We start from the raw sequence: 27,593 nt of genomic DNA on the forward strand, positions 1-27,593 counted from the left end.
GTTTTTTCTAAACTAAAGCAAATTTACTTTTCATGGATACTACAGTAAAAACACTGAAAGTTGATATTAATATTTATTTTTGAGAGAGAGAAAGATATCTTTAAAAAAATACCTTCATATGAACAGATATTTAGTCCCTTTTTTTTTCTCAGCTGATTTACAAGCCTTCACAGAATAGCAATATATTTTTTCTGAGTCATTTCAATCTTCCCAAATGTCCCCATTTCCATTTAGAAATATGACAATTTCTATTGTGCTCAAAGATTGCTACCTGAAGAATTAATGAATATATTTTTCAAATGCTAATGTTTTAGAGAAATGAAAAGGGCTCTTTAGCAATTCTGTTCATTAAATGTCATAAAGATGATTTTTTGAAGTGGGTTTTTGAAAACAACTTGGCATCTAATAACTCCCTATGTTATCTCCTTTGGTAAGCCACCTTCTAGCCTTATTAAGGAAAATTATTTAAGATTTGGTTAAGTCCAATGGCTCAAAGAGTGGATTTTGAGAGTATTTTCTAGAAGAGTTAAAATGATTGGACAACTTGGAAGGAAAGACACAGAAGGTTCTTTTTGCCTCTTTAACTTAAACCCCGCATTAGTTTTCTATTGCAATGTAACATGTCACCACAATGCAGTGGCTTAAACAACACACATTTATTGTCTCACAGTTTCTGTAGGTCGGCGCTGGCTTAACTACTCAGAGTCTCACAATAGGAGGCATAAGAAGAATGTATATTTGTTATCTGCTTCCAGTTTCCAGCACCGAGCTGCTAAAACCCTTGTAACACCCCGAGTGATATGGGTGACAGGAGCATCTTTTGTTATTTGGTCTTAGACCCCAGCTTTTGACACAAGAGCTTCTAAGACCCTTGGAATCTCTGGAGTGATATCTCTTTTTGTACGCTGGTCCCTAGATAGACAGCTTCAGGGTGGAGCTGGTTGCCAGAGGAACCAATCATGTGATTAGAAGGTTAGAACTTTCAGCCCCAGCCCTTGACCTCTGGGGAAGGGAGAGGGGATCAAGACTGAGCTCAACCACCAATGGCGAATGATTAAATCAACCATGCCTATATAATGGATCCTCCACAAACACTCCAAACAGCTGTGTTTGGAGAGCTTCGAGGCTGGGGAACACATTGATGTACTGGGAGGATGGCACACCCTGAGAGGGCACGGAAGCTCCCTGTTCCTTCCCACATACCTTGTTTTATGCTCTTTTCCATTTGGCTGCTCCTGAGCTGTAGCCCTTATAATAAACCAGTAATAGTAAGTAAACTGTTACTTGAGTTTTGTAGCTCTTCTAGTAAATTATTGAACCCAAGAAGGGGGTCATAGGAAGAATCCCTGATTTATAGCTGGTGGGTCAGAAGTACATGTGGCCTGGACTCATGACTGGCATCTGACATGGGGGTAATCTTGTGGGACTTAGTCCCCAACTGTGGGCTGTGCTAACAGTGCGTGATTAGTGTCAGATTTGAATTTAATCACTGGACACCAAGATGGTGTTCACAGAGAATTGGAGAATGGGTTGGTATGGAAACTCACACATTTGGCGTCAGAAATGTTGTGAGTATAGAAAAACAGTTTTCCATTTAGTTGCAATCAAGGCATTAGCTGGGCTGAGTTCTCATCTGGACCTTGGGATCTTCTTCCAAGCTTGTTCAGGCTTTTGGCAGAATTCAATTCCTTATAGTTGTGGGACTGAGGCCTTTAGCCTCTAGAAGCCATTCTTCTTCATTGGTAGTTCACGGCATGGATGTTTGCTTCTTCAAGGCCAGCAAGAGGATGACTCTAGCTCAAGGAGAATTTCAGTACCTTTTAAAGGGCTTGCCTGATTACGTCAGACCCACCAAAAATCATCTCTCTTTTGATTAACTCAAAGTCAACTAATTAGGAATATTTATTACTTTACAATCACAGGGGTGACATCCTCTTATATTCACAGATTCCATCCACTCTAAAGGGGAGGAGATTATACAAAGACATGGATCATTAGGGGTCATTTTAGAATTTTGCCTATACTGCAGGTCCTAAATCCAGTTTTATTTGGCTGGTTTGTTACATCAGATTTTCCAGACCACCACACAAGTTCTCCAGCTAGAGGCCCAAGGCACAGATAAATCACAGAATAGCCAACTCTGAGGCCCTGCTTTGTATGCCCAGTTCTCTCTGCACAGGGACTTCCCATTACATTTTCCTATCATATCTTCAGTCATTCCAGACTTACTAAATGTTTTCCCTTCACAAGCCCCTATCATCTACCTAAAAGCACAATATCTAATTGCATAGCAGGAGCATAGGAAGAAATAGCCTTATAAATTCAAAATCTATAAAGGGTATCTGTACCAATGAGCAACGGTAAATCTAAAATGTTCTTTTCTTTGCTAACAAAATTTTGAGGACGATTCCTAATTTTCTTGTGAAAAATTAAGACATGATCTTGTTTAGTTTTCTGCATTATTGATACCTTTACATTAATGTATTTCGAGAGCAATAATGGTCTATTTGAGACATGTTGTTTTTTCACTCTATTGATTTTTTTTTTTTTCTTTTTTTTGAGACAGAGTCTCACTCTGTTGCCCGGGCTAGAGTGCCGTGGCGTCAGCCTAGCTCACAACAACCTCAGACTCCTGGGCTCAAGCAATCCTTCTGCCTCAGCCTCCCGAGTAGCTGGGACTATAGGCATGCGCCACCATGCCCAGCTAATTTTTTGGTGCATGTGATAGAGTAAAAAGGAAAATCTATTGACTTCTGCTTTGACATCCATTATTCATAAAAGTAAGAATACGTCCATGTGTCAACAATACTCAGTCAGAACAGTGAAACTGAAATTAGTAAAAATTAACTTTAAATAATTTTAAATATTCTGAAACATTATTTTTCCTAGCTTTATTTTTCTTGCAATCTTAAAAACTGATAATGATTTCTTCTCAGAATTTTATTTTAATTATCTCAGAGTGCAATGCTGAAATACTAACAAAAGATTAGTATGATATTTAAGGAGAAAATAGGAATTTTGTGCTTTAAGAGTTAGATTTAAAAGTATGCAAAATATCCTAAATCATTAGAAAAACAGTTGCTTTTTTCAGTTCTCAACAAAATCCTACTCTCTTTCCCCTGTGAGGTGGATGGGCTGTTGTGTTGGAGGAAGCAGTACCAAGACATGCAATGAGCAGGCTGTCAACAACATCAGTCACTTGTTAGGGCAAAACTTTGGGGTGTCACTGTATCACACAACAAAAGAAATTCCTAAAAGACAAAAACTCAAATGCTGAATGCCAGAACCCATTAGAATATATAATACTTGCTAAAAATAATGTAAAAGAAAATAAGTCCTTACTGTTCTCATTTAGAAATATTCACTAATTTCATCAATACTGTTTTAGTTAATATCATGCTAGTAATGATAATGATGATGATGATGATAATGATGAAGAAAATTGATAACCAGAGGTCTTACTTTGTGTGCTTTTCTAAAACTTTACGTGCAGAATCCCATTTCATCTTTAGAACGAGTCCAGGAGGCAGATGTTTTTGTCACTCCCATTTTGCAGGTGAGGCTTAGTTATTCAGTGACTCAGTCCTGGTCTCTCTGACACCAAACCCATGCTGTTGCAGATGCTGTGGGTAGCCAGCCATATTCCATCTCCACTCTCAGCTCCCCTCAACACCAAAGGCTTTCCACCTCTATTCCTATCTCAAGCACTATGACTTTCTGCAGCCACAGGAGTGTGCTTGGCCCATGCCCGGGCCAGGCCACAGATGCCACATACTTGGAGCAGGCCTTAACACATGGCAATGGGAATTGCTAAATAAATAACCCAGGTTCTTGGTTGCTCACTGGGACTTGCTGAGGCAATTCTATACCATGTCCCAGAGGTCCCCTGTTTCTTAATTCACACTGTGATGGCCCCCTCCCGGCACTATCTCACCCATACCCTTATCTCTGTGCTACGGTTTGGATACAGTTTGCTCGGCCCCACCAAATCTCATGTTGAAATTTGATCACCAACACTGAAGGTAGGACCTAGTGGTAAGTGTTTGGGTCGTGGGGGCAGATCCCTCATGAATGGCTTCATGCTGTTTTTGCAGTTATGAGTGAGTTCTCGTTCTGTTAATACCCATGAAAACTGATTGTTAAAATGACTCTGGTACCTCCTTTCTCCCTGTCTCTTGCTTCTTTCTTCCTGCCACGTGACACTTGCCCCCCTTCACCTTCTGCCATGAGTGGAAGCTTCCTGAAGCCCTCACCAGATGCAGATTCTGGTGCCATGCTTCTTGTACAGTCTGCAGAACCACGAGCCAAATAAACATCTTTTCTTTATAAATTACCCAGTCTTAGCTATTTCCTTTAGAGCAACATGAATGAACTAATAAACACTGCTTTCTGGAATTATCTCTCAAAGAAACTCAATTCTTTGCCTCAGGGACTGCTTCTGAAGAACCCAACTTTTAAACATGGTCTTTTCTTCTATGACAGACTGTTAATAAAATATTGTTTAAAATAAATTAACTGAAATTTGGGGATTTGTAAACTTGAATGTACTATTTGAAAAAGCAATTTACTTTATTCTTGTAATATATACTCACAGATTTTCTTTAATAAAGAAGAACAAAGCTTTGTTCGTTCTTTTCTCAATTTAAGTAGGAATTATTCTCTAACTTTTTTTAATATGTTATAAGTTCTCAAAACACTAGAAAATTTAGAAAAATTTAAATATGCAATTATTGTAGTCATTGCCTCTGAGTACATTTTTGTATAAAACTGTCATCCTTTAAAATTCTAAACAAATCAGAGGTCTACATTTTAAAAATGGTTGGGAATGACAGATTGGTCATTCTTCAACTATGAAGAGAATTTCACTTCAGATCATAATTGTAGAGCATCTACATATATTCACAAGAGACAAAAATCTATCCTATACGGAAATGTAAAACAATAACAACAGACAACTTCTTTTTCCCAGAACCATTTTTCCCTCATACCCTAAGATTGGTAGTCCTAGAGCCATGACTTTACATTTCAAAAAGTTGTGAAGACCTAAGGACCTTCTCTTCTTCCACCCCCAACCCATGATTCGTTTGCATTAGAAAGATAAGGTCTTTTCCTATGTCAAGAGAGGAGGAAGGGCCTCTATGTATGCAGCAAGTCTTATAGAAACTCCAAATGGAATAATATGAGGTCCCCTTTGGCAGTATGACCTGCTGTGTGTGCAGCTGCCATCTGTTCTCATTGCATCTCCCCATGAAATGAGGAGTAGAGATGAGGAACCAATGCTGTAAATAATAATGTCTGATCTCTGATCTAGAAACCTCCTGCTTGCTTTTAGGATAAAATAAACAAATATAGATATTAAAAACTTATCAATAGAATGTTCTTGGGAGTGAATCTTTAAGTTGGCCTACAGAGGGCCTTTTCACTTGCAAAAGAGATTGCAATAAGTTTCTGACACACACTCATCACTAAAGGACTGAAATGGTGTTTCCCTCCATACATACACAATTCTGGGAGGACCCACAGAGATTGTCTGCTTTATAGGGAACATCAAAGCCAAGCAGATGTCAGCCTTTGATCAAGGAACAACACAAGAACACTCAAGAATCCTTCTTTTAAGAGCAGCTATGACCAGCTAACTACCAGACCTTTCAAAGACATTGCAATTTGAGCTCACGTTCAGAGCTCCCTCATATCAAAGTCTAATGGCCATTTGAAAGGACTCTTGTTTTGTGGTTTACAACATTTTGTCACCCAACCTTAGGCCTTAGAGAAGTGAAATGGGCCTCAAGGCCTGAGCGAGGGAAGAGGGACAGTTTGGTTTTAGATGACATCGGGAGCTCCAGGAAGGGAAGCCCAGAATGGTTTCGCAAGTTTCTAGAGAATGTCTTAGATCTGAGCAATTCTGCAGTCTGTGTTTTGTATTTTAGTAATTCCATGTAGCTGTCTACTGTGTTACTGAAGAGTGGTCAAAACTCTTAGAAAGAAAAGCCCATGGTGAGCAAATTATCCTTCACTGAGGTCTTTTGGCTGGACTTGTGGTTTGCCTGAGGAAGATCTCTTTACATATAAGTTGTGTCCATAGTTTTATTTACCTACGAGTTAAAATATTATAGTAATTGGTGTGGTGGTTTTCTGCTTGTCTACCTGTGACTGCAAGTGATTATTTGTAGTGTGTATATATTTGGTGGGGGGGTGGGCAGTCAGTTTTTTGGGATATCTTTTATATTAGTGGTTCTAAAACTTTAGCATGCATCAGAATCATGTAGGCGTCTTAAAACACAGATTGATGGGTCCCATTCTCAGAGTTTATGATTCAGCAGGTCCGGAATGAGGCCCAAGAATTTGCAAGTTCCAAAGTGATTCTGATGCTGGTGGTGTGGGTGCCAAACTTTGAGAATCACTGTTTTATTATCTACAACTGCACCCTTTCTTAGAGTTCTTTTAAAAAATTAAGGGTGACTATGCATGTTGCAAGAACATCTTACATGAGTAAGTCCATTTTAAAAATGAAAGGAGAAGAAAGAATCCGCTAATTTCACTAGAACTTGAAGAGAAAGGGATATCTCCCTGTGGCGTGAATTGAAGACAGCTCTAATTTTAAAAAGACCTAACAAACAATTGAGCAAAATAACTTTCTTTCCTGAGGCAAAAGAGCTACCCCTAAACAATGTCAAGATGAGGTATCTTTGCCTGCCTCTAGAGGAAATCAGTAAGATTGTATTTTCTCTCACATTGAATAGAACTCACATTTTGATTGGTTTTGAGATAGTAGATGCATATATATTTAGAATAAGTTGTTTCAAAACCTCCCCTTCCCTGCATAAATGAACAACAAAAAAATGCTCAAAAGGGAATGGTAGAGTTTTAGTTAATAGGTGTCTTGGTTACTAAGATTAGGTGAAAAACAAAAGATATGTTAACAGCCTGCCCTTAAGAAAGGGCAAGACTGTCTCAAGACTTTAAATCAAGATCTAAAGATGAAACCCATAATAATTAAAAATTAAAAATTGAAAAAATCCACAAAGCTATACAACCATTATATACCCATAATAATTAAAAATTAAAAATTAAAAAAAGATTTAAAGATGTTACTATTACTTAGTAAATACCTATTAAGTAATTACAAAGTATTCTTTTGGTTCACTTTATGAAGTATCCTTAATATTTTTGATCACAGAAAATACTTGAATAACTTGAGTCGTTTTGTTAAATCATCCTAAAAGACAGCTAAATGTTTTCTCTGCCCAATGATTGAGTGGGATATAATGCAAACATTTACTTCATGTAAATCAGATTTATTTTCTGATAGAAGGCCTAATTAACTGGAAAATTTTTAGACTTGTCTTACAGAACATTAAGTGATTACACTGAAAATTATACTAATTATACCAAAAATTAAAGACTGTGTAGGTGTAAACATGAGTGGAGCTAACTGAATTCAAATAAGTAGTGAGAAAAAAAAAATACTTGTGTGAGGAATACAAGTCCTTTTAAATTATCAGGCCCAGAGAGACAGCAATCACGTCCTACTCCCCGCTTTGAGCTATGTATTCCACTCCTGAAACTGCTTGCTATTGCCACAAGTAGCTGTAAATTAACCAATAATGCCGCATCAGACACTATAACCCACATCCCACAGCTTCAAAACATATACCCAATCACTAATCAATGCTATTTCTGTAGACCAAGGAGAATTCCTGACAAACAACTTTGTAACAACCCCTCCCTATTCCCCTTATTTGCCTTTTAAAACTTGCTCCTAACAAAGGCCTAATGGAGCTCATATCCAAGGCTACTTGGGTGGGAGTCTTCAGGCCGCTGTCCTCACTTTGGCTCAAGTAAACTCTTCTAATTATATTTTGTGCCTTAGCCTCTTCCTTTTAGGTGAAAAGTAATACCTTTATTTTTAAAAATACGGTTGTTTTAAACTTCAGGCAATGCTGTGTGCTATTCTATTTGGATTCCTTGAGTAGAACTTTAGGGTTCTACAGTTGTCCCTTGGTGTCCATGGGGGATTGGTTCTAGGACCCCTCGTGGGGACCAAATATGTGGATGCTCAAGTCCCTTATACAAAATGGTGTCGTATTTACATATAACCTGTGCACATCCTCTCACATATTTTAAATCATCTCTAGATTACTTATAGTACCTAATACGATATGCTATGTAAATGGCTGTTATATTTTATTTTTTACAGTACAATGGCAAGAAAAAATGTCTGTACATGTTCAGTACACAATCATCAAACATTTTTTTGTTTCCAAATATTTTTAATCCACAGTTGGTTGAATCCATAGATGCGGAATCCACAGATTCAGATTGTACATTTCTCTGATGAGTTTTAATATCGACCATGGTTGTATTGCTTTGTAAGGTCAATATAAATTGCAATTCCATGATCCATAGTTAGTTACCTTTGAGATTTGAGGTAATCAGTATGTGATGTTTATTATTTGAAACTTAAAGTGGTGATGAGCAAATGTGCTCAATCACCACGTAATAGTTTATTTTTTACAGCAGTTTTAGATTTGCAGCAAAATTGAGCAGGAAGTACAAAAAGTTCCATATACTTCCTGCCCCCACACACGCACAGCCTCCCTACTGTCAATACCCAAAGACTGGTGCTTTGACACACCAAGAAGCCTCAGAAGCTGCCTCAGAATCAAGATTCCTCTAGCCTTGTCTTATTCTCCTACCCTTATTCCCTAAATATAGGGAGGAGCTCTCTCTGGAATTCCTTTATCTGACAGAGAAAAATTTCTTCCAAAAGAAATTTGATTTTCTGAAACCCACTCCTTAGGAATTTCTTCAAATAACCAGGGAAGATTAATCATGGAAAAGTTAGGAGACAGGGAGTCATCACCATGCCCGGACAGACTTCTCATCTATTCTTCTGAGGGCAGCTCTGAGAGATTACCTAGGAGACTTTATCCACATAAGACAACTATCGTTCCTTCCTAGTCCCTTGGGCAGCTTCCAAAGAAAATAATTTATTAACCACTGCCTGAGCATTGGGCCTATTCATTCTCCCATTTCCCTCTCCCCTAGGAAGAGCGCATTTAAAACTCAGCTACCTGGCCCCTCTTTGAGTTTATATTTTGTACGACTCTTGTGCACATGTGTGCACACACTAAATTTCTTATGCTTTTTCTTTGTTAACCTATTTTTTGTTTTGGGGGTGTTGGCTGTGACCCTTTATAATGGGAAGGAAAAGGATTACCCCACCTATCAACATCCCTCACCAGAATGGTACATTTGTTACAATCAATGAACCTTCACTGATATGTCACTATCACCCAAAGTCCGTAGTTTACATTTCAGTTCCCTGAGTAATTTTCATTTATGATGTATTTTGTTAATATGTAAATGTGTTTATAGTATAAATAGCATTCAAATTACAAGGATAAAATCAATGCAAGCATAAAATTAAAGTGTCTTATCTTCTTAAAATTAGTTATATCTAATCTAAAATTTATCATTATTTCGTATACATGTATGTATATTTAAAATATACACATATTGAGATAATTTAAAATTATTTTTAAAAGAAGCGTATATATAATAGAGGACCGACAGTTCATCAGAAAAAAAAAAATATGGTCATTTAGTACAGAGTTTGTTCTCAATACCAGGCAATTGTTCTCTACACAGATGAAAGATTTTGTCTCACCCAAACAGAACATATCCTCTCCAAAGGGTCTGCTTTTTTCTTGATTTTGAGTATCTTATGCTGATTTTGGTTATTTATGACCATGGCTGCTTCTTTAAAATATAAGCAACAGAAAGAATAATAAGGGTTAGTCATGTCTAGACAACCTAAAACCACTAAACTACTTGCTGTTTTACTGCAGTTACAGTTGCTATAAAGTACTGTTACTTTGGTCAATAACACAGCCAAGGTTGTAGCTCTTTCTTGTCCTAGCATTTGTGTACTTGTCTGAAAATTCTCTTTGATTTTGCTGTTATCCAAGGACCGGCTATAAATTCGGGCTAATAAAAGCGACAGGGTGTTTTTATATACAAACCAACTTTGGTGCTTTCTGAACAGCTGTTAGCACCAAAGGCTTGCTCCTTCATCTTCAAAACTTTCCTGTGGCACTCCAGTGCCAGGAGGGCCTGCAGAATGCAACCAGGCACCACTGGAGTGCTCCAGGTTGTCTTAATCTTCTCAACACTTGCCCCAGTATTTCCCTCTTCTTAATGAGAATAGGACCTTTGGTTAACTCTCTATTTTCCTGGTAGCTTGATTAAACAATATATCAACTCTGTTGTTAAGCAACTGAAGGAAATTAGAAATATTTTACTCCAAAATATATTTCTTTGACATATTTTGAGATGGCTGCCATGAGCCTCACAGATAGAAGTAACATGGCAATACTTTCTTTGGCGGAGAGGGGGAATTTATACCTGTAGAGAATCTGCATTAATACAGCCAGGTCTAGGCTTACCTGATCTAGGAAAAAATAACCAAGAGTCTGACACCTGTAAGGTCTGAAAAGAAACAACATCTATTCTCTCTGAGGGCTGCTACCTGTAAGGTTTCATTTACATAACAAGACCACCTTTGCCAACTAGTCAAGCTTCCTTTCTCTCTCTCTCCACAAATCTGTTATCTTCTTGGAAGCTCCCATTCTTTAAAAACCTCTGTACCCCACTGAAGAGTTGAATCTTCACTTTGAGGGTTCCCGTCTATACATGCTGAATAAATCTGCGTACTTTCTCCTATTAATCAATCTGCTTCACGTTAGTGATTTTTCAGCAAACCTTTACAGGGACAGGGGCCTTTGTTTCTTACAGTTTGGTGAACCTTTTGGGTACCAGAAGCCTTTGATCTTTACACAACATATGGTGAAACTGACCCCTTGTTTGGTAAATGTCACAAGTAGAAACACCTGATAGGAAACCAAACCTTACGGCTTCCCTGAGTGTATTGATTGTTTTAACTGGGCATGCACTATGTCTATGAAGTAGTTACAAGAGATACTGGCTCCTGTGAGAAATGAGGCCTATATACCAGAGTGGCTCCCATACCTGCTCAGTGTGGATCTCATCTTTTATGTCATCTGTAGAACCAAGGAAGATAATTCCCAGATGGCCATGGGGGCTGCTGAATGGACCGACGTCAGGGATATCTGATGCTGTCTTGGTTCCTGCCCTGTAGCTTCTTGGGTAGGCTGGTGTCAGGTGGGGCTTGTCAATCTGATATTTAGCTGAACCTAAGAGCCATAGTGGGCATGGAATGCTGCTTTTGGGATATGGAAAAAACTACAAAACAAAATGAAATGCTCAACTTACCCAAGTTTGGTGTTGTATAGGTAAAATGTTATTCCTTTGAGATGTTGTCATATGCCCTATTAGGGTCGGTGGAATTATGCTTATATTCATGCACAGGGATGACACAATGCTGTCATGAAATATACTTCTAGGAAGATTTTTAGTTTTAAAATTCATTTATCAATTGAAGATAATTTTGCTGCACCTCTACAGCATTGATTGTAAGACTTTGGAGATTTGCCAGTGACTTCACCATCCATAGTACCTTTTTCCCCTAAAAATAACCATCACTCAAATTTTAGGTATGCACATTTGCTTATATACTCACTTCCCACAGGAGATTCGACTCTCCTCCATTCTGATATCATTGGTTTCTATAATAAATTAACCAGAAGCATTTAGTCTTTTATCAATTAGTGGCCTCTGTTCTCCTCTTCTGCTGGCCTAAAGGTTCCTACAATTAGCTGCCAGCCAGAGATTATGTCTTCTGGAAAATTTGCAAAGAAAGTCAGTCTCAAACCTTGGTGAAAAAGACTAATGAGGTGGCAAAGAATAAACTCATAGGTGCAGGTTTTGAGATGTAAGCTGAGACTGTCATCATGAGTAAGCAGCTGACTATGCAAGGGGACTTAAAAATCAGGATTTCCCGAACAATTTTAGTCCAAAGGCTGATGACTTTGTGAAAGCAGACTGCTAACCCAAGATCCGCAGAAAAAGAAATAGGACCTCATGAAAGAGACATGTCTAATTGTAGTTATTTGTTTTAGAATATTCTTGGTATCATTTTAATTGTTTATTTTATGATAATCATATGATAAAGCTCCTTTATTTCTTTTTGCTCTCTCTAACCCCAAATTTAGAAGACTAAAGCAGTGTCAACTAGAATTAATACCTTCTCTTAAAATAAACTTCATCAACGGGCCTATAATCTTATATAGGTTTGGCAATATCAAATAGTTATACCAAAAATGTGCACCCATTTTTAATTGATGTGCCATGCCAATTGACCTTGCAAAATTTATGGAAAGAATAATTTTGTATCCTTTGTATTATCTAAGTTCAAGCAATAGGTAATTAAATTCCTGAGAATATTTCTTCTCAGGAATTTAGGCAAAATATATCAAAATCCAGGAACATATAAATTTCCTTTGTGTTTACTTCATGAAGAAACATATCCTTGAAGGAGTCTTAATATGAAAAACCATGAATACAAGCTAATTAACCTCAGGTGAATTTAAGGACAATGGCTTTAATAAATGGAACTCAGAGATGCACTTTTAAAATGGGTTAAGCATAAAACCATCCTTTCTTGACAGGTGCTGAATTACATTATACTTATTCTAAATTAAATTCATCTGTAAATAATCAAATCTTATTTCAAAAAAAATGCCATGGCAAAGTCTATGCAGATGATGAAGGAAATATGATGTATATAGAATGACCTTGTCTATAAACTGAGAACAATATCAGATGTTATAAATAGTAACTTTCCTGGGGTCCTTCATTTTTCATGGCAATGCAGTTATTTGCAAAAGTGCAATAAAAATTGATCCTCTTTTCTACCTCAATATAATTAAAGCAAAATTTATAACCATAATAATGGAAGAAATAACACCTTTAAAAGTAATATTACTTAGGTATGATATGACTACATTTCATATGTGGAAATATTGTTCTCAGAGTCTCTTTAGGAAACTAGTGTCGTACCTGCTCTATGGCTTAATCAGATTTACATTTGGTTAAGGATGTCACCTCCTGGTAAACCTTGAAAATCTTGAAGAAAGGAATACCCTCACATACATAGTGCTGCAGATAAAGCCTGGGGAAGAGTCACTGGCCCTTTGCTCTGGCTCAGAATAAATAAAGTATTAAGACCATTATAAAAAGCTTTCTGGGAAAATGGTACAGTCTTGGAGTCACAGACAAAATCTACAGGTAGAAGTTCATTCTCAGGGTTTAGTACAGTCATGCACAATGTAACAATGTTTTGGTCAAGGACAGGCTGCATATAAGGTGGTGATCCCATGAGATTACAATGGAGCTGAAAAATTCCTACTGCCTAGTGATGTCATAGCCTTCCTAATGTCATCGTGCAATGCAGTACTCATGTTTGTGTGACGCTGGTGTAAACAAACCTACTATGCTGTCGGTCATATAAAAGCACAGCAAATTCAATTATGTAAATTACATAATATAAAGTATACACCTAACAACCCATTTCTCAGAACGTATCCCTGTTGTTCAGCAATGCATGACTATAATTCTATGGTTCTAGTTTTATTAACATGCAATAAGAAAGTCTGTGTGTGTCAACGAGTGATATTTTTTGCATCTATGAAAATAAAACAATAAAAATAGAATAGAGTAAGTCCTCACTTAAAGTTGTTGAGAGGTTCTTGGAAATGACATATAACGAAACCAATTTGACCAAAGGCTAATCAATATAAATAACAATTAAGTTCCTATGGCATATTTCTGGTCACGAAAACATCACCAAACTTCTAAATAATGACCCAAACACATCTAATGTTAAACATTGAAGTAAATGTGAGGTATATATACATTTAAGAAAGATTAATAAAAACAAGCAAGAAAATTATTTACCCAATTATTCCAGTTGAGTGTGCAGGGCAGGAGTCAGCCCTGGATAGCACACAATCCCATTGCAGGGTGCACTTGCGCACACCACGCTCACTCACACTGGGACCACATGGACACACTAATGCCCCTAACAGGCATAGCTTTGGGATATGGAAGGAAACTGGAGTAACTGGACTCCCATGCCGACATGGGGAGAACATTCGAACTCCACACAGACAGTGGCCCCAGCTGGGAATCGATGTTTTTTTTCTCATCAATGTTATAATGAAATGTTTCCTTATTTGAGGACCTGCCATATATGTATTATATATGTATACATATGCATATACGTATGTATATGTATGTATATATGTTAGAAGCTTAACGTCATAGATTATATGAAATAGCTATCATTAGAATGAAGTCACTGTAAATTATTTTTAAAAATTTTGCCAGTGGTAGGACACTAGTTAAAGAATAACATGAACATATATGTAAATGTGTATGTACTGGTAAAATATGCCTATACCTGATTCCCAACAAATGTAAGAAATGCAAAAATTGATTCACTAGCAACATGTTCAATCCCTGATCTTAGTACAAAAAAGCAACATGATAGGCCTTTTCTTGATCAAGATAGCTCATTAAACGCTACATAAATCTAAAGGGACTATCAAGAAAAATGTCTCATAATCTGCTCAGAGACAAACCTTTCTTTGACAATACAAGTTGCATTCTCCTGCTGAGAAAAAAGGAACATCCATAATGCTTAATTTTCTTATGAATTTTAATGGGATTAAGATTTGTTTCAGAAACATCAATATATATTATGTCTCTGAAACTGGGACCCTTTTGAGAATGAAATGGGGTGCTATTAACAATTATGCCAGTTATCAGGTGAAAAACAGAACTTCCTCTAGGAAAACTGGGATATACAGACCTTCTGTCATACAAAACAAAGAAGAACCTGAACAGCAAACCATGAGCACATGTGCTGAGGTGGCGGCTGCTCCTAAGACCAATTTGCTAAGATTAGAGGAAATATATGTAAACACCAAGCATCAAACCTGATGCATTATACACACTAGAAACATTACTATGCTTTACCCACTCAAAGAATAACTCTCTAAGAGCTTTCATAAATTACAGGTAATGATAAAACTATGACAGGCCTTCTAACTTCAAAAAGGCTTTGTTTACACTTAGAATATAGAATATGTTTCAGTAGTATCAAATAGAATTTCTTTTTAAAAAAATGTTCTCCAGTGTATTTTCTCAGATTTGGCTGCCTTATATCTGGTATAAGTTCTCAATTAGTGAGGCTTCCCTACACTGTGAGAAAAGTGAGGCTTCTCTGGGGGCAAACTTCTAAATCCTTTGCCATCTGCCAGGCTTCTATAATTCTTATTCCACCCCCAAAACACCATTCTCAGAACACTTGGAAACTTTTCTTTAGTGTTGACACATCAGACTCACAGAGCAGACCCGAAGAGTTTCAGAGTGGAGTGATTGAGGTTCTCTAACTCTACTCAATGCAGGGATTTCTAACACTGTTATAAATGGAAGCACAATAAACAAGTTCATACAGATCACTTTTTTTGATTATTTAAATTTTTTCCTAGTACATGAAGAGAAGGAATTGTCCCTTGTAGTGGGTTAACTTGTGTTCCCCCAAAAGATATGTCCAATCTTATCCCCTGGTCCCTGTGAATATGACCTTATTTGAAAATAGGATCTATGTAGATGTAATTAAGTTAAGGATCTTGAGATGAGATCATCCTAAATTTAGAGCTTGGTGTCCTTTTTTTTTTTTTTTTTTGAGACAGAGTCTTATTCTGTTGCCTGGGCTAGTGCCGTGGCGTCATCCTAGCTCATAGCAACCTCAAACTCCTGGGCTCAAGTAATCCTCCTGCCTCAGCCTCCCAAGTAGCTGGGACTACAGGCATGCACCACCATGCCCGGCTACTTTTTTCTACATATTTTTAGTTGTCCAGCTAATTTCTGTCTCTATTTTTAGTAGAGACGGGGTCTCGCTCTTGCTCAGGCTGGTCTCGAACTCCTGAGTTCAAAGGATCCACCCGCCTCGGCCTCCCAGAGTGCTAGGATTACAGGCGTGAGCCACCTCGCCCAGCCAAGCCTGATGTCCTTAAAGGAAAAAGGAAAGGGAGATATAAAGTACAGAGGGGAAGAACACATGAAGACTGAGACAGAGTGATCTGCACTCGAATGTTTATAGCAGCACAATTTACAATTGCAAAGATGTGGAAACAACCCAAGTGCCCATCAATACGTGACAGGATTAATAAAATGTGGCATATGTATACCATGGAATACTACTCAACTACAAAAAACAATGGTGATCTAGCTCCTCTTATATTATCCTGGATAGAGCTTGAGCCCATCCTTCGAAGTGGGGGATCACAAGGATGGAAAAACGTGTACCCCATGTACTCGCCATCAAACCAGTACTAATTGATCCAAGGTGCTCACATGGCAGTAATATTCACTGGGTGTTGGTCAGGTAGAGGGGGTGAGGGTTGGAGGTAGAGTGGAGGGGGTAAGTAAACCCACAGCTAATGGAGACGGGGTACACTGTATGGCGGACGGACATGGCCCTGGCTGAGCAAGGCAAATGCATTTCATGTAACCAAAATGTTTGTACCCCCATAATTTCCTGAATTAAAAAAAAAGATGGAGACAGAAATTAGAGCAATTCATCTAAAAACTAAGGAATGCTTGGGGCCACCAGACCCGAACGTGGAAAGAAGAATTCTCCCCAAGAACATTTAGAGGGAGTATTGCCTGGCCACACCTTGATATTTGGACTCCTGTCTTCCAGAACTGAGAGAATAAATTTCTGTTGTTTTCAATCTCCATGTTTGGACAATTTCTTAAGGCAGTTCTAGGAAATTACTAAATCCTCCATGATCCAAATTTCAAGAAATCAAATTTTAGGGAATTGCTATTACCAGACATATGTACACAGATTGCTCTTTTTTTAAACAATATGAAAAACCACAGCAAAACATTATATTCAAAACCTGATAGGTGATAATATAGATGTCTCTGCCAAAAGATATAGCTTCTGAAAAGCACAACTTAATTAAAACATAAATGGCATTTTTGTACTAATAACTATACATCATAATTGCATAGGGCTGCTAGATAAAATGCCAAGTTTCAGACAAATAAAACATTTTTAGTGTAAGTATGCTCCAAATACTATGTGAGACACATTCATACATATATATAAAAGATAAGGCATTTTTTACCTGAAATTCAAATTTAACTAGGCATCATGTATTTTTATTTGCTAAATCTGGAACCCTACAATTGCAGCAGAGAAACTGCATATCTCATTTAAAGTCACACAGCTAACAAAGTATGGAGCTTGGCTTTGAACTTATTGTGTGTCAGATTCCCCAATATCATGCACTTTCTAGTTCATCAGGCTGCCTAAAGCAGAGACAATAAAACTCAGAAAAATGTAGTAGCATTTCAAGAAGCATCTGGTTGTTGCTCTGGAAAACAGGTACAAAAATGGAAGAACGATGGCCAGCTCTGACTGCTCAGTCCGCTTCAGTGCCTGTTATATATGAAGGAGGATTCTGGAGGAGCAAAGTCCAAACACATTCTAGTGATGGTGGTGCTGTTGGAAACGAGTTTTTCCTTTCCACTACTCTGTGCAAGGGTGATATGGGACATAGGGGGCTCAGACATTTTGGTTTTGCTGGGTAGTAGATGAGGACATCAATATAATATACGACAAGAGTGCAATTTCTACTAACAATTACACAAGTGTGTTTTGTACATTCATCTTTCTCCAGCCTCCACATGGCTCCCAGGCGTGATCAGCCTTAAAATTCCAATAGTTTTCCTTCCAATTGATGGCATCCAATTGGTCCCAAGTCCTACTGGATGTTTCCCTGAACCATCTCTCATATATTCCTTTCCTTCTCCACTTTCACACCCATAATCCCAGTTCAAGCCACTAACACTATATTCCCACATGACTGTAGTACCTCCTAACTTGCCTTCTCACGTCAAACTACCCGTCTCCTCTCTTTATCCTACCCATTATGTGTATGTACATAAATTCACAAATCTAAAGTGACCCAATACTATCTATACAATCAAATGTTTAACTCATCTGTTATTCATAGATGGGTCAAAGATAAATATTTAGTCAATTCCAAATTTAACTCTGGCTGTTTCCTCTATTTAAATATTTCTTCTTATCTCTGCCCAATAAAAAATTCACAAAATCTAGGCAAGTAAGTAATCTAGCAAAACTGGATTGGAGTTGGCATTGTGAACTCCCATGGAGTAATATTTTCCCTCCCAATTTTCATAAGTACATGGTCCTCTCATTCTACTGAAAATTGTTTTTGTATTTTTGGCAGAGATGTCTATAGAGAATAATTTGCTACTATGAGAGAGACAGTGGTGCACACACAGTGAGAATCAGACTCAAAATTAAGGAGACACAGGGAATGGTGGAACGAGATTGTATACACCCTGTCCGAAAGGTAGGGGCTACTCAGCTCAGATAATTGGCGTCAGACTTGGTCAGAGTTTGCCTGATGGTTTCTTACGATCACATTGAGGCTATATGTCTTGACAAGAATGCTGCAGGAACAGCATGGGTGCTCTCAGAGCACCCTATCAGGAGGCACGTGATATCTGCACGTTTTGTTACTTCTGATGTTAACTTTGATCTTTTGGTCAAGGTGGTGTCCTCCAGGTTTTTCCAATGTGAAATAACCATTTTTTCCTTGTAACTCATACATATGTTGTGGAGAAATACTTTGATATGCTGTAATAATTCACCACATATAATTTTAGCATCCATAGATAATTTTTGCCTAAAGCAAGTGTTACTGAAGTGTTTGTTAAAAGGTGATTTTCTATTTCTGTCTTCCCTTCTAACTTGTTCATTGGAATTCTACCATAAGGAAAAGTACCTTCTTCTCCACTTACTTATTAGCATGAACTCATAGATATTTATTTTATTCTGTGGGTTATAATCCATTATTACCATTATTTATTTTGTTGCTGAGACTTTCCTAGTTTTGGTTATTAGGTGTTCCTTTAAGTTGGCTCCTATGTCATTTTGACATTTTGCCATCAATTTTTAAGAACTTGCTAACTTATGGGCACTACAAAATGTTCCAGGTTATCTTGTATTTTCTCGGCCTCAGGTCTTAAATTAACCATTTCTCCAGGATCCAATATTATTTTTACTGGGGAAATTGTATTTAGAAATCACTGTCTGGGCTCTAGGTGTACTGGTTGCTACTTTGTCATGATACCTTTCTCATTGCTTCTAGACCTTCTTAGCAGACAGATCTGGGAAATACACATCTCCATCCATCTTTATTTCTATCCATATGTATATTACAAGCCATTAGTCATACTGACACCTATCTAATACCATGGGGTTCATTCTAGCCTTCCCCCTTTCTATATTTAAAACTTTTATTTCTCCAACAGTGAGAAATATGACTCTCATTCATTACCTATATGTATTTTCTAGTTCCTAGTATACGCAGTAAGTAGGCTCAGAATTGGTAAGCATGCTCTAGAATACAATATTTATATATAGTTCTTTTGTCTTGAGTTATATAGTATAAGCATACCTTGTTTTATTGTACCTTGCCTTATTACACTTCCAGGATATTTCTTTTTTTGCAAATTGAAGATTTGTGGCAACCCTGCCTTGAGCAAGTCTATCAGCACCATTTTTCCAATAGTATGTGCTCACTTCATATCTCTTTGCCATATTTTGGTAATTTTTACAATATTTTACACTTTTAAATTATTATTATTTCTATATGATGATCTGTAATCAATGATGTTTGATGTTACTGTTATAATTGTTTTGGGGTGCCACAAACTGTGCCCATTTGACAAACTTAATAGAAATCGTATACATTCGAACTACTCTACTGACAGGCCATTGACCTCTCTCCCTCTCCTGGGGCCTCCCTATTACCTGTGATATAACAATATTGAAATTAGGCCAATTACCAACCCTACAACAGCCTTTAAGTGTTTATGTGAAAGGAAGAGTCACAAGTCTCTCACTTTAAATTAAGCTTGGCGAGGAAGGCATGTCAAAAGCAGAGCTAGGCCAAAACCTAGGCCTGTTGTACCAATTAGCTAAATTGTGAATGCAAAGGAAGAATTTTTGAAAGACATCAAAAGCTCTACTCCGGTGAACACATGAATATGGAAGTAAAATAGCCTTATTGCTGACACAGAGAAAGTTGGAGTGGCCTAATAAAAGATGAGACCAGCCACAACGTTCCCTTAAGCCAAAGCCTAATGCAGAGCAAAGTCCTAACTCTCTTTAATTCTATGTAGCCTAAGAGAGGTAAGAAAGCTGCAGAAGAGAAGTTGGAAGCTAGCAGAGGTTGGTTCATGAGGTTTAAGGAAAGAAGCCATCTCTATAATACGCAAAGTGCAAGGTGATGCAGCAAGTGATGAAGTAGAAACCGCAGAAAGTCATTCAGAAGATCTAGCTAGGATAACAGATGAAGGTGGCTGCACTAAACGACAGATTTTCAATGTAGACAAAACAGCGTTCTATTGGAAGAAGATGCCATCTAGGACTTTCATAGCTAGTAAGAAGTTGTCAACACCTGTCTTCAAAACTTCAAAGGATGGGCTGACTCTCTTGTTAGGGGCTAATACAGCTGGTGACTTTAGTTGAAACCAATGCTCATTTCCCATTCCCTAAATCCTAGGGTCATTAAAAATGTGCTAAATCTATTCTGTCTGTGTTCTACAAATAGAACAAGAAAGCCTGGATGACAACACATCTGTTTACAGTATGGTTTACTAAATATTACCAGGCCCACTGCTAAGACATACTGCTCAGAAAAAAGATTCATTTTGAGTTTCTCCCACATCATTCATTCATTTATTCATTCATTTATTTAAATATTGTCATAAAGAGTTGGAACTATACAAGAAACATTGTATTGACATTGATATTACTCAAAGAAATGTCATTTCCTCTTCTCTGCTTTTACCCCATTCCCATCCCTCCTTCTTGCCACTTGTTTTACCTACATTCTGTATCTTACCAATTTCATTAGTTTTTGGCTTTTGCTTCCTGTATTTCTTTTTGTATAAATGAGCAGACAACGCATAACTTCTTAAATCACCTTCTTTCTTACATAAAACGTTGCATACCGTTAATACTGTTTTGTGCTTTCCTTTAAGTGAATTTAACAATATATCTTGTGACTTTTTCCATATCAATTCCTAGAGATTTTCCTTATTTTTTTGTACAGCTGCATAGCATTCCCTCATGTGGACGTACCACAGTTTATTCAACCTCTCCACTATTTATGGGTATTTAGGTTGTTTCTAATATTTTATAATCACAAACAATGCTATAACAAATATGTGCTTATGTATTTCAAATTGTTGGGGGGCAAACCTAGGACTAAAATTTTGATTTTCCGTTGCCTGGTACAATTTGTTTTAGACCAAATAAAGTAATAATTGATTGAGAGTACTTTGGAAACTAAGAAATGTTATATAAACAGTATATATAGCAAAATAGTACTATGTAATTCACATTATTTTCTTTCTCTAACATAATTGTATCTTCTTTTGAGATAGGTAGTTCCATTCCATAAACATTTGTCTTCAGCTACTAAACCAGATAGTTATTTTGAAAACTTCTCCTATCTGTTTAAATTCTAACATTTTCAATCACATCTTCATTTATTAAGAATGTTTTCATGTTTACTAGTTTCTACCTAAAAATTGAATCTATTATTTGTATAGTTTCTAGTCATAACCCCCCCCACTATTATATTCAGTTTTTTCTCAATTTTATTTCTTTAGTTAGAGATAGGAGACAGAAATTACAAACTACAGCCCTAATCTGGTTCCTTTTGCTCCCTGAGTATGGATGTCAAACAGGGTAGGAGGAGAAAAACAGGATCATGTGATGCCAGCACCATGATGACGATTTAACTCTCAAGGTTGTCTGACAATGAGTTAGTATAGGTTTCTTTCCTTCCTCTCCTTTCTCTGGGTAGGGGGAGTTGCACCCAATATCAGCTTCCTTTAGGACTGGGTGTTCTCAAAGTCTCTACCTCCTGCACAGCTGGTATTTCAAAATGTACAAAGGATACTACACAGTCTGCTTGGGTTCTATCCGGGTCCTGCCTCTAACCAGGGTACAAGGGATCCCTCATTTGGCTAGCCTCATTCATCAGGAGACTGCTTTGGGATTTGGAATCCAGGAACTAAAAGAGTATTTGTCTTGTCTTGTCCTTCATCATGGCCTACAAAGACCTGTTCAATCCACCATGAGACTACTGCCAGGTCCAGCCAAGCCTAAGAAGGTCACTTATTGGGAATCTCCAAAGTTTTGGTGAGATATTAGTCCTGGATCCCACAACTTCAGCAGATTCAATTGAGCAAATCTATGCAGCAGAAAGAATTTCATGTCTACCAAAAGGCAACCTCTAATATGGCTTCAAATATAGGCCTCATCTAGATAAGCCATGATGTCACTAATTATAGATAATGTGGAGTCTAATTAGTTAGCAGTTTGATAGAGACCTTGCTGTCTACATTAGGAATGTAACAGAAGGAAAGGCAAAGAGATTTTTTGTCTCCTTAAAACTTGCCCCACTCTTTTTGGGAACTGCATTCTGGCCTGCATGCCTGAGGCAGGATAAGTCTTTTGTTAAAACTCCCAGGTGGCGCTGGCCCCCCAGGTGAGTGGCTGGCAGAGTTCACAGGCTTTGTCTTCGGCAGAGATGGGGCAATTAGAATAGTTAACCACAGTAATTGCCTGAAGCTGAGAACTCTCCCTTTAAAAGCTCTGTATTTCTGCCCATGTTCAGGAAATTTGGGATTTTGAGACGAGAAGGTCTACCATATTTCCTCCTTTGCTGCCAAAGTAGACTCTCTCTTTCCTTCCTCCTCAAACTGCTTGTCCTCATTATTCGACCTGGTGGACAAGTGGCCAAGCTTTCGGTAACTGGAATACGTCAGAGTTTTGGAACTTGCTTCAAAACTTCTTCCTTAATGGTTAGAAGAGTCAAGTAATGTGTCAAACTGTCTTTGAATCTAAACTTCTAAAATTTATAATATTGCAGTTAAATTTTTTTGACTTAATCATAAGGAAAACAAAGTTGTTCACAAGCACATTAAAAAAGCTTCTAGGTGATACTGTTCTTATGTTCTTACCTCCTCGATCACGGGCAGCTAAACTTTGACCCCTTCTTAATGTAATGTCCAACTGGTACATTCCGGGATCAGCCAAAGGGACATCTGCATTACTGGTCCCAGCAGTATTTATTTTCTGGAAAATAAGAAATATACAAAATATTAAGTTTATTATCGCTGTTCTATTTTCTCCAATAGGGGAACCACGCACATGTAGTATAATCCAAATTATAAGAATTAGTCAATAAAATAAATCATCTTGTGACTATACACAATGTCATAATCACCTAATTCTCTGAAGGTTTTGAAATGTATGAAATTCTTTAGGCTCAACATAAAAACATGACAGTTATAGAAACGTCCTGTTTTAACACAGATTAGGGATAACAAATGGAATGTAAAAAACATGAAAGGCTCCACACAATTCAACTAAGAAGGATTAACATAAGAATAGCGTCTGAAGTGAAAATATAATCACTGATGAATGAAGAATGAAGGTGTGCAAGAGCAGTTGATTTTCACATAACTGAAAATTAAAATTAAAATGATCTATTCAGGTGACTTTGTTGACTCATTTATCTATGTAAAAAATTTCATAGTGATGAATTACATACTTCTATTTCAGCTCCAACACAAAATATGATATAATTATACAGAAATAAATTCACCCAGCATTTTGAAGTATTTTCAAGAAATAAATTCTCAATGGGGCCAAATTTCCAGTGCTGCTCTCTGTGGAATATAAGGGCACAAGCTATTTCTGGATCTAAAAATCTTTGAAGATTGCTTCTAAAGAGTATTTTTTTAGCAACAATATAGCCTTAATAATTCATGAGGTATTGAGTTACCAATGCACTTGCAAGAGGAATAATTATATTAAAACAACACAAAAGAAACATACAATAAAAATTATATATGTCATATTTTATAGTCTCTGCCAGTTTGTATACAATAGGAGAGCTTATTTTTTTTTACATGTTTGAGATTATTTTAAATTCTTATTATTTTTTTTCTGATTCAAAAAAAATTTTGTTGGAATATACATGCATAAGGTAAAATAATAGACAATAGTCTGATTTTTTTAGTTCTATAATTCACATAAAATGCAACTATATAGCAGCATTAAAAAACCTTTATTGAGATATAATTCACATATCATAAATTCACTCTTTAATAAAAGTAACATATTTGAGTTTTTTTGAGACTTTAAGACCATGATGAGAAGCTTTCCTGTTGGAACACTTGTTATTTAAAACAAGAAGCAGCAGCATAGTTCTGATTGACTATCTGAACTCATCACCTCTCCTCTGGTAACAATGAAAAAGAATTGCCTTCACCTCCTCATGAGATCCTTATTTCTCTAAGTCATAGCACAATTCCTCACTCAGGCTAGAAATCGCTGAGCCATCTTTGGCTTCTTCATTTGAAACCCACCCACATCGAAATAGCTGCCAACTCCCATCCACTCTATTTCTGTATTACATCTGCCATTGTCTTTTAAGAAAATTCCTATTGTCACTAATTTAAATCAGGCCTTCAAACAACAGAGGAGTAAAAAGTAAAATGATTGTCTTGCTCTTCCCTTATCCATCCAATCACTCCTCCCTGTGGTTGCCAATTAAAACAACTTGGGGTATATCCTTCCACACTTGTGAAAGTTTTATGCAAACACACAAATACATATAGGTTTGTTTTTATGTGGTTGGGTTTTCAGTTTTCATTAGTTTTTAACAAAGATAGTAGTATATTTTGTCTTTTATTAACAATATATAGAAAAACATCATGGGTACTTTTTAAATCGATACATATAGATCTCTCTCACTCTAAAAGTTCCCAACTTTATTGTGGTATAACTAACAAATAAAATTGTATGATTTTATGGTGTACAACATTATGATTTGACATACATATATTCTGTGAAATGATTACCATAATCCGCTTAGTTAACACATGTCCCTTGCACCTCACCTAGTTGCCCATTTTTGTTTTGTTTTATATTGTGATGAAGACATTTAAGCAAATTTCAAGTATATCATTCAGTTTTGTTAACTATAGTCACAATGCTGTATATCGGATTCCCTGAACTTCTTGATCTTATAATTGAAAGTTTGTACCCTTTGAACAACATCTCCCTCTTTCCCTCACTGCCCCTGCCCCTGGTAACCAGATTTTTTCCAAGGCACATTTTTTTGCCCAGTGTGAGAATAGCATAATTTTTTCAATTATTTTCCTACTGATGAACATTTGCAATGGTATCAGTGTTTGCAACACAAGGACTGATGCTTTTAATTCTCTTACAGGATGAACTTTTCCAATAGATTTTCCAAAAGGTTTAAATAGTTCACACTACTATCAAAAGTATACAAGAGGGGCCGGGCGTGGTGGCTCACGCCTGTAATCCTAGCACTCTCGGAGGCCAAGGCGGGCAGATTGTTTGAGCTCAGGAGTTCGAAACCAGCCTGAGCAAGAGCGAGACCCCGTCTCTACTAAAAATAGAAAGAAATTAATCGGACAACTAAAAATATATAGAAAAAATTAGCCGGGCATGGTGGTGCATGCCTGTAGTCCCAGCTATTCGGGAGGCTGAGGCAGAAGGATTGTTTGAGCCTAGGAGTGTGAGGTTGCTGTGAGCCAGGCTGACGCCACGGCACTCTAGCCCGGGCAACAGAGTGAGACTCTGTCTCAAAAAAAAAAAAAAAGGGGGTATACAAGAGGGCCTACTTTACTCAGCATAGGATGTTACTGATTGTTCTAATCTTTTCAAGTTTGGTGGCTAAAACATGTTATCTTCCTACAATATATATTTCCAGATATAAGGTAAAGTGTCTTAGTGACAGCTGTTCCCTGGGTCATACAGAACATACCAACTTGGAAAGAGATGAAGCCAATCAAGGTCTTCTAAACAACTTTTCAAAGAAAAGTTGTATGTGGGTCTAATTAATAAGCAAGATTTAAATTCAGATCCAGTAAACTATGTTGAGCTCCAGGTATGTTCCAAGCCTTTCATTAAGTTCTTTTTTATACATCGTTTCCAAATAAGCAAATCTACTAATAACTATTAAGCTTAGATAGGTTTAATGCTTTCTAAAAAATGGAATAAAATCCACAAAAAGGAGAAATTTTGCACCCACCCTGCATCCTCCTCTAGGGCTTTGGTAGGTATCTTAAAGGCAGAAAAATTTGAATGGTCAGAAATCTGTATTTTTTATAGTCTTTGTTACTCTATTCAGTGCTTCTTGAAGTGTAGAATGCATAATTTATAGAGTACCTGGTCTTATATTTGAAAATGTATATTATATTTTATGTGCAGGTTAAGGAATTTCCAAAGATAATCTTAACTATACTAAATTTTTCACTTCTGCTGTTGTAGAATTTAACATCTAGTTAAGACATAACTTCACTGGACTTACACTTAATGGCTATATTCATTTCCTCTTCTACAAATTTCTCATTTATATCTTTTGTTCACTTTTCTACTGCATTGTCTTTTTTAAAATGGCACGTAAGTTTCTCTGTCAAACATACCCCAAATATTTCCTCCCAGTTTATCTTCTTTGATCTTTGTCCATGGTGTATGTGGTAATATGGAAACTATTAAGCAGTTAAAGCTGTCTTTTTTTTCTTGTATGACTTCTGCATTTCTTATCTTGGCTAAAAAAGTTCTACCATGTCATGAGAATAAATATTGTCCTATATTAAACATAGGAGGAGAATCTGAGGGGGCCTTGTAGAGATGACAATGATCAGGGTCTGAAAATACGGGGAGGATTTGGCAAGTGAAGATTTGAAAGAAGAGAGCATCAGGAAAACCAACATGAGCCCAGTGGTTAATAGTCACCAAAAAATGCATCTCTAGGTCACATGAGCAATAAGGTAGAAAGGAAGACTGATGTATAGTGATGTGGGGCTGAGGAGAGTTTCAGCCTGTGGGCAACAGGATACCATCACAGACTTTTGTAGAGAGAAACAATATAACTAGGCCTCATTTAACAAACATTTATTGCCTTTCACATTTTGTGCTCTGGGCTAAGTGCTTAGATGTCGGAGATGAACAAAACCTTATCTTTTCTCTCTGTAGAATGGATCAAAGTAGAGAAATCCTGCCGACATAGACATTATTTCAAAGGTTTTATAACAATTCAGTTTAAGTCACAAGAGCCTGATCCGGTCAATGGTAACAGAAACAAAGATGGATTTGAGTGATACTGAGGAGATTCAATCAACTGAATTTGCCAACTGATGGACAAAATGTGGGAGACAGGGGAAATGGATGGGTGCGTCAAATGGAAGTTTGAGCTTAGCTCCTGGGAGGATGGTAATGCCAGTAGAGGACAGCAGAAATGAGAGGAGGGGCAAGTTCCATGCCACCACTGTGTCAAGCTCCAAGAATACCCCCAACTCCATCAAAAAAGTATTAGGTTTAAAGAATTCACCCTCCCCAAACTTCCATCCAAACCTCCTATAAAACCCACCTCTCTACCCTTCCTAGGGGTGTATTAGGCAGTAGTCTTTGCCAGACCCCTAGGGGGATAAGGGAA

At 37.2% G+C, this 27,593-nt stretch overlaps 1 protein-coding gene across 4 annotated transcripts in view; it reads right to left on the reverse strand.

Annotated features, from left to right (window-relative positions):
* MCTP1 (multiple C2 domains, transmembrane 1) overlaps nucleotides 1–27,593 on the reverse strand; it is a 593,076-nt gene that overhangs the window by 262,245 nt on the left and 303,238 nt on the right. For all 4 annotated transcript variants that reach the window (XM_012644776.1, XM_012644779.1, XM_012644778.1 and 1 more), the window contains one exon: nucleotides 23,077–23,191. In XM_012644776.1, coding sequence (XP_012500230.1) covers nucleotides 23,077–23,191 — 115 coding nt within the window. The remainder of the gene's footprint in view (nucleotides 1–23,076; nucleotides 23,192–27,593) is intronic.

Source organism: Propithecus coquereli, unplaced genomic scaffold (assembly GCF_000956105.1).
Source record: "Propithecus coquereli isolate 6110/MARCELLA unplaced genomic scaffold, Pcoq_1.0 Scaffold22, whole genome shotgun sequence".
Taxonomy (NCBI): Eukaryota; Metazoa; Chordata; class Mammalia; order Primates; family Indriidae; genus Propithecus; species Propithecus coquereli.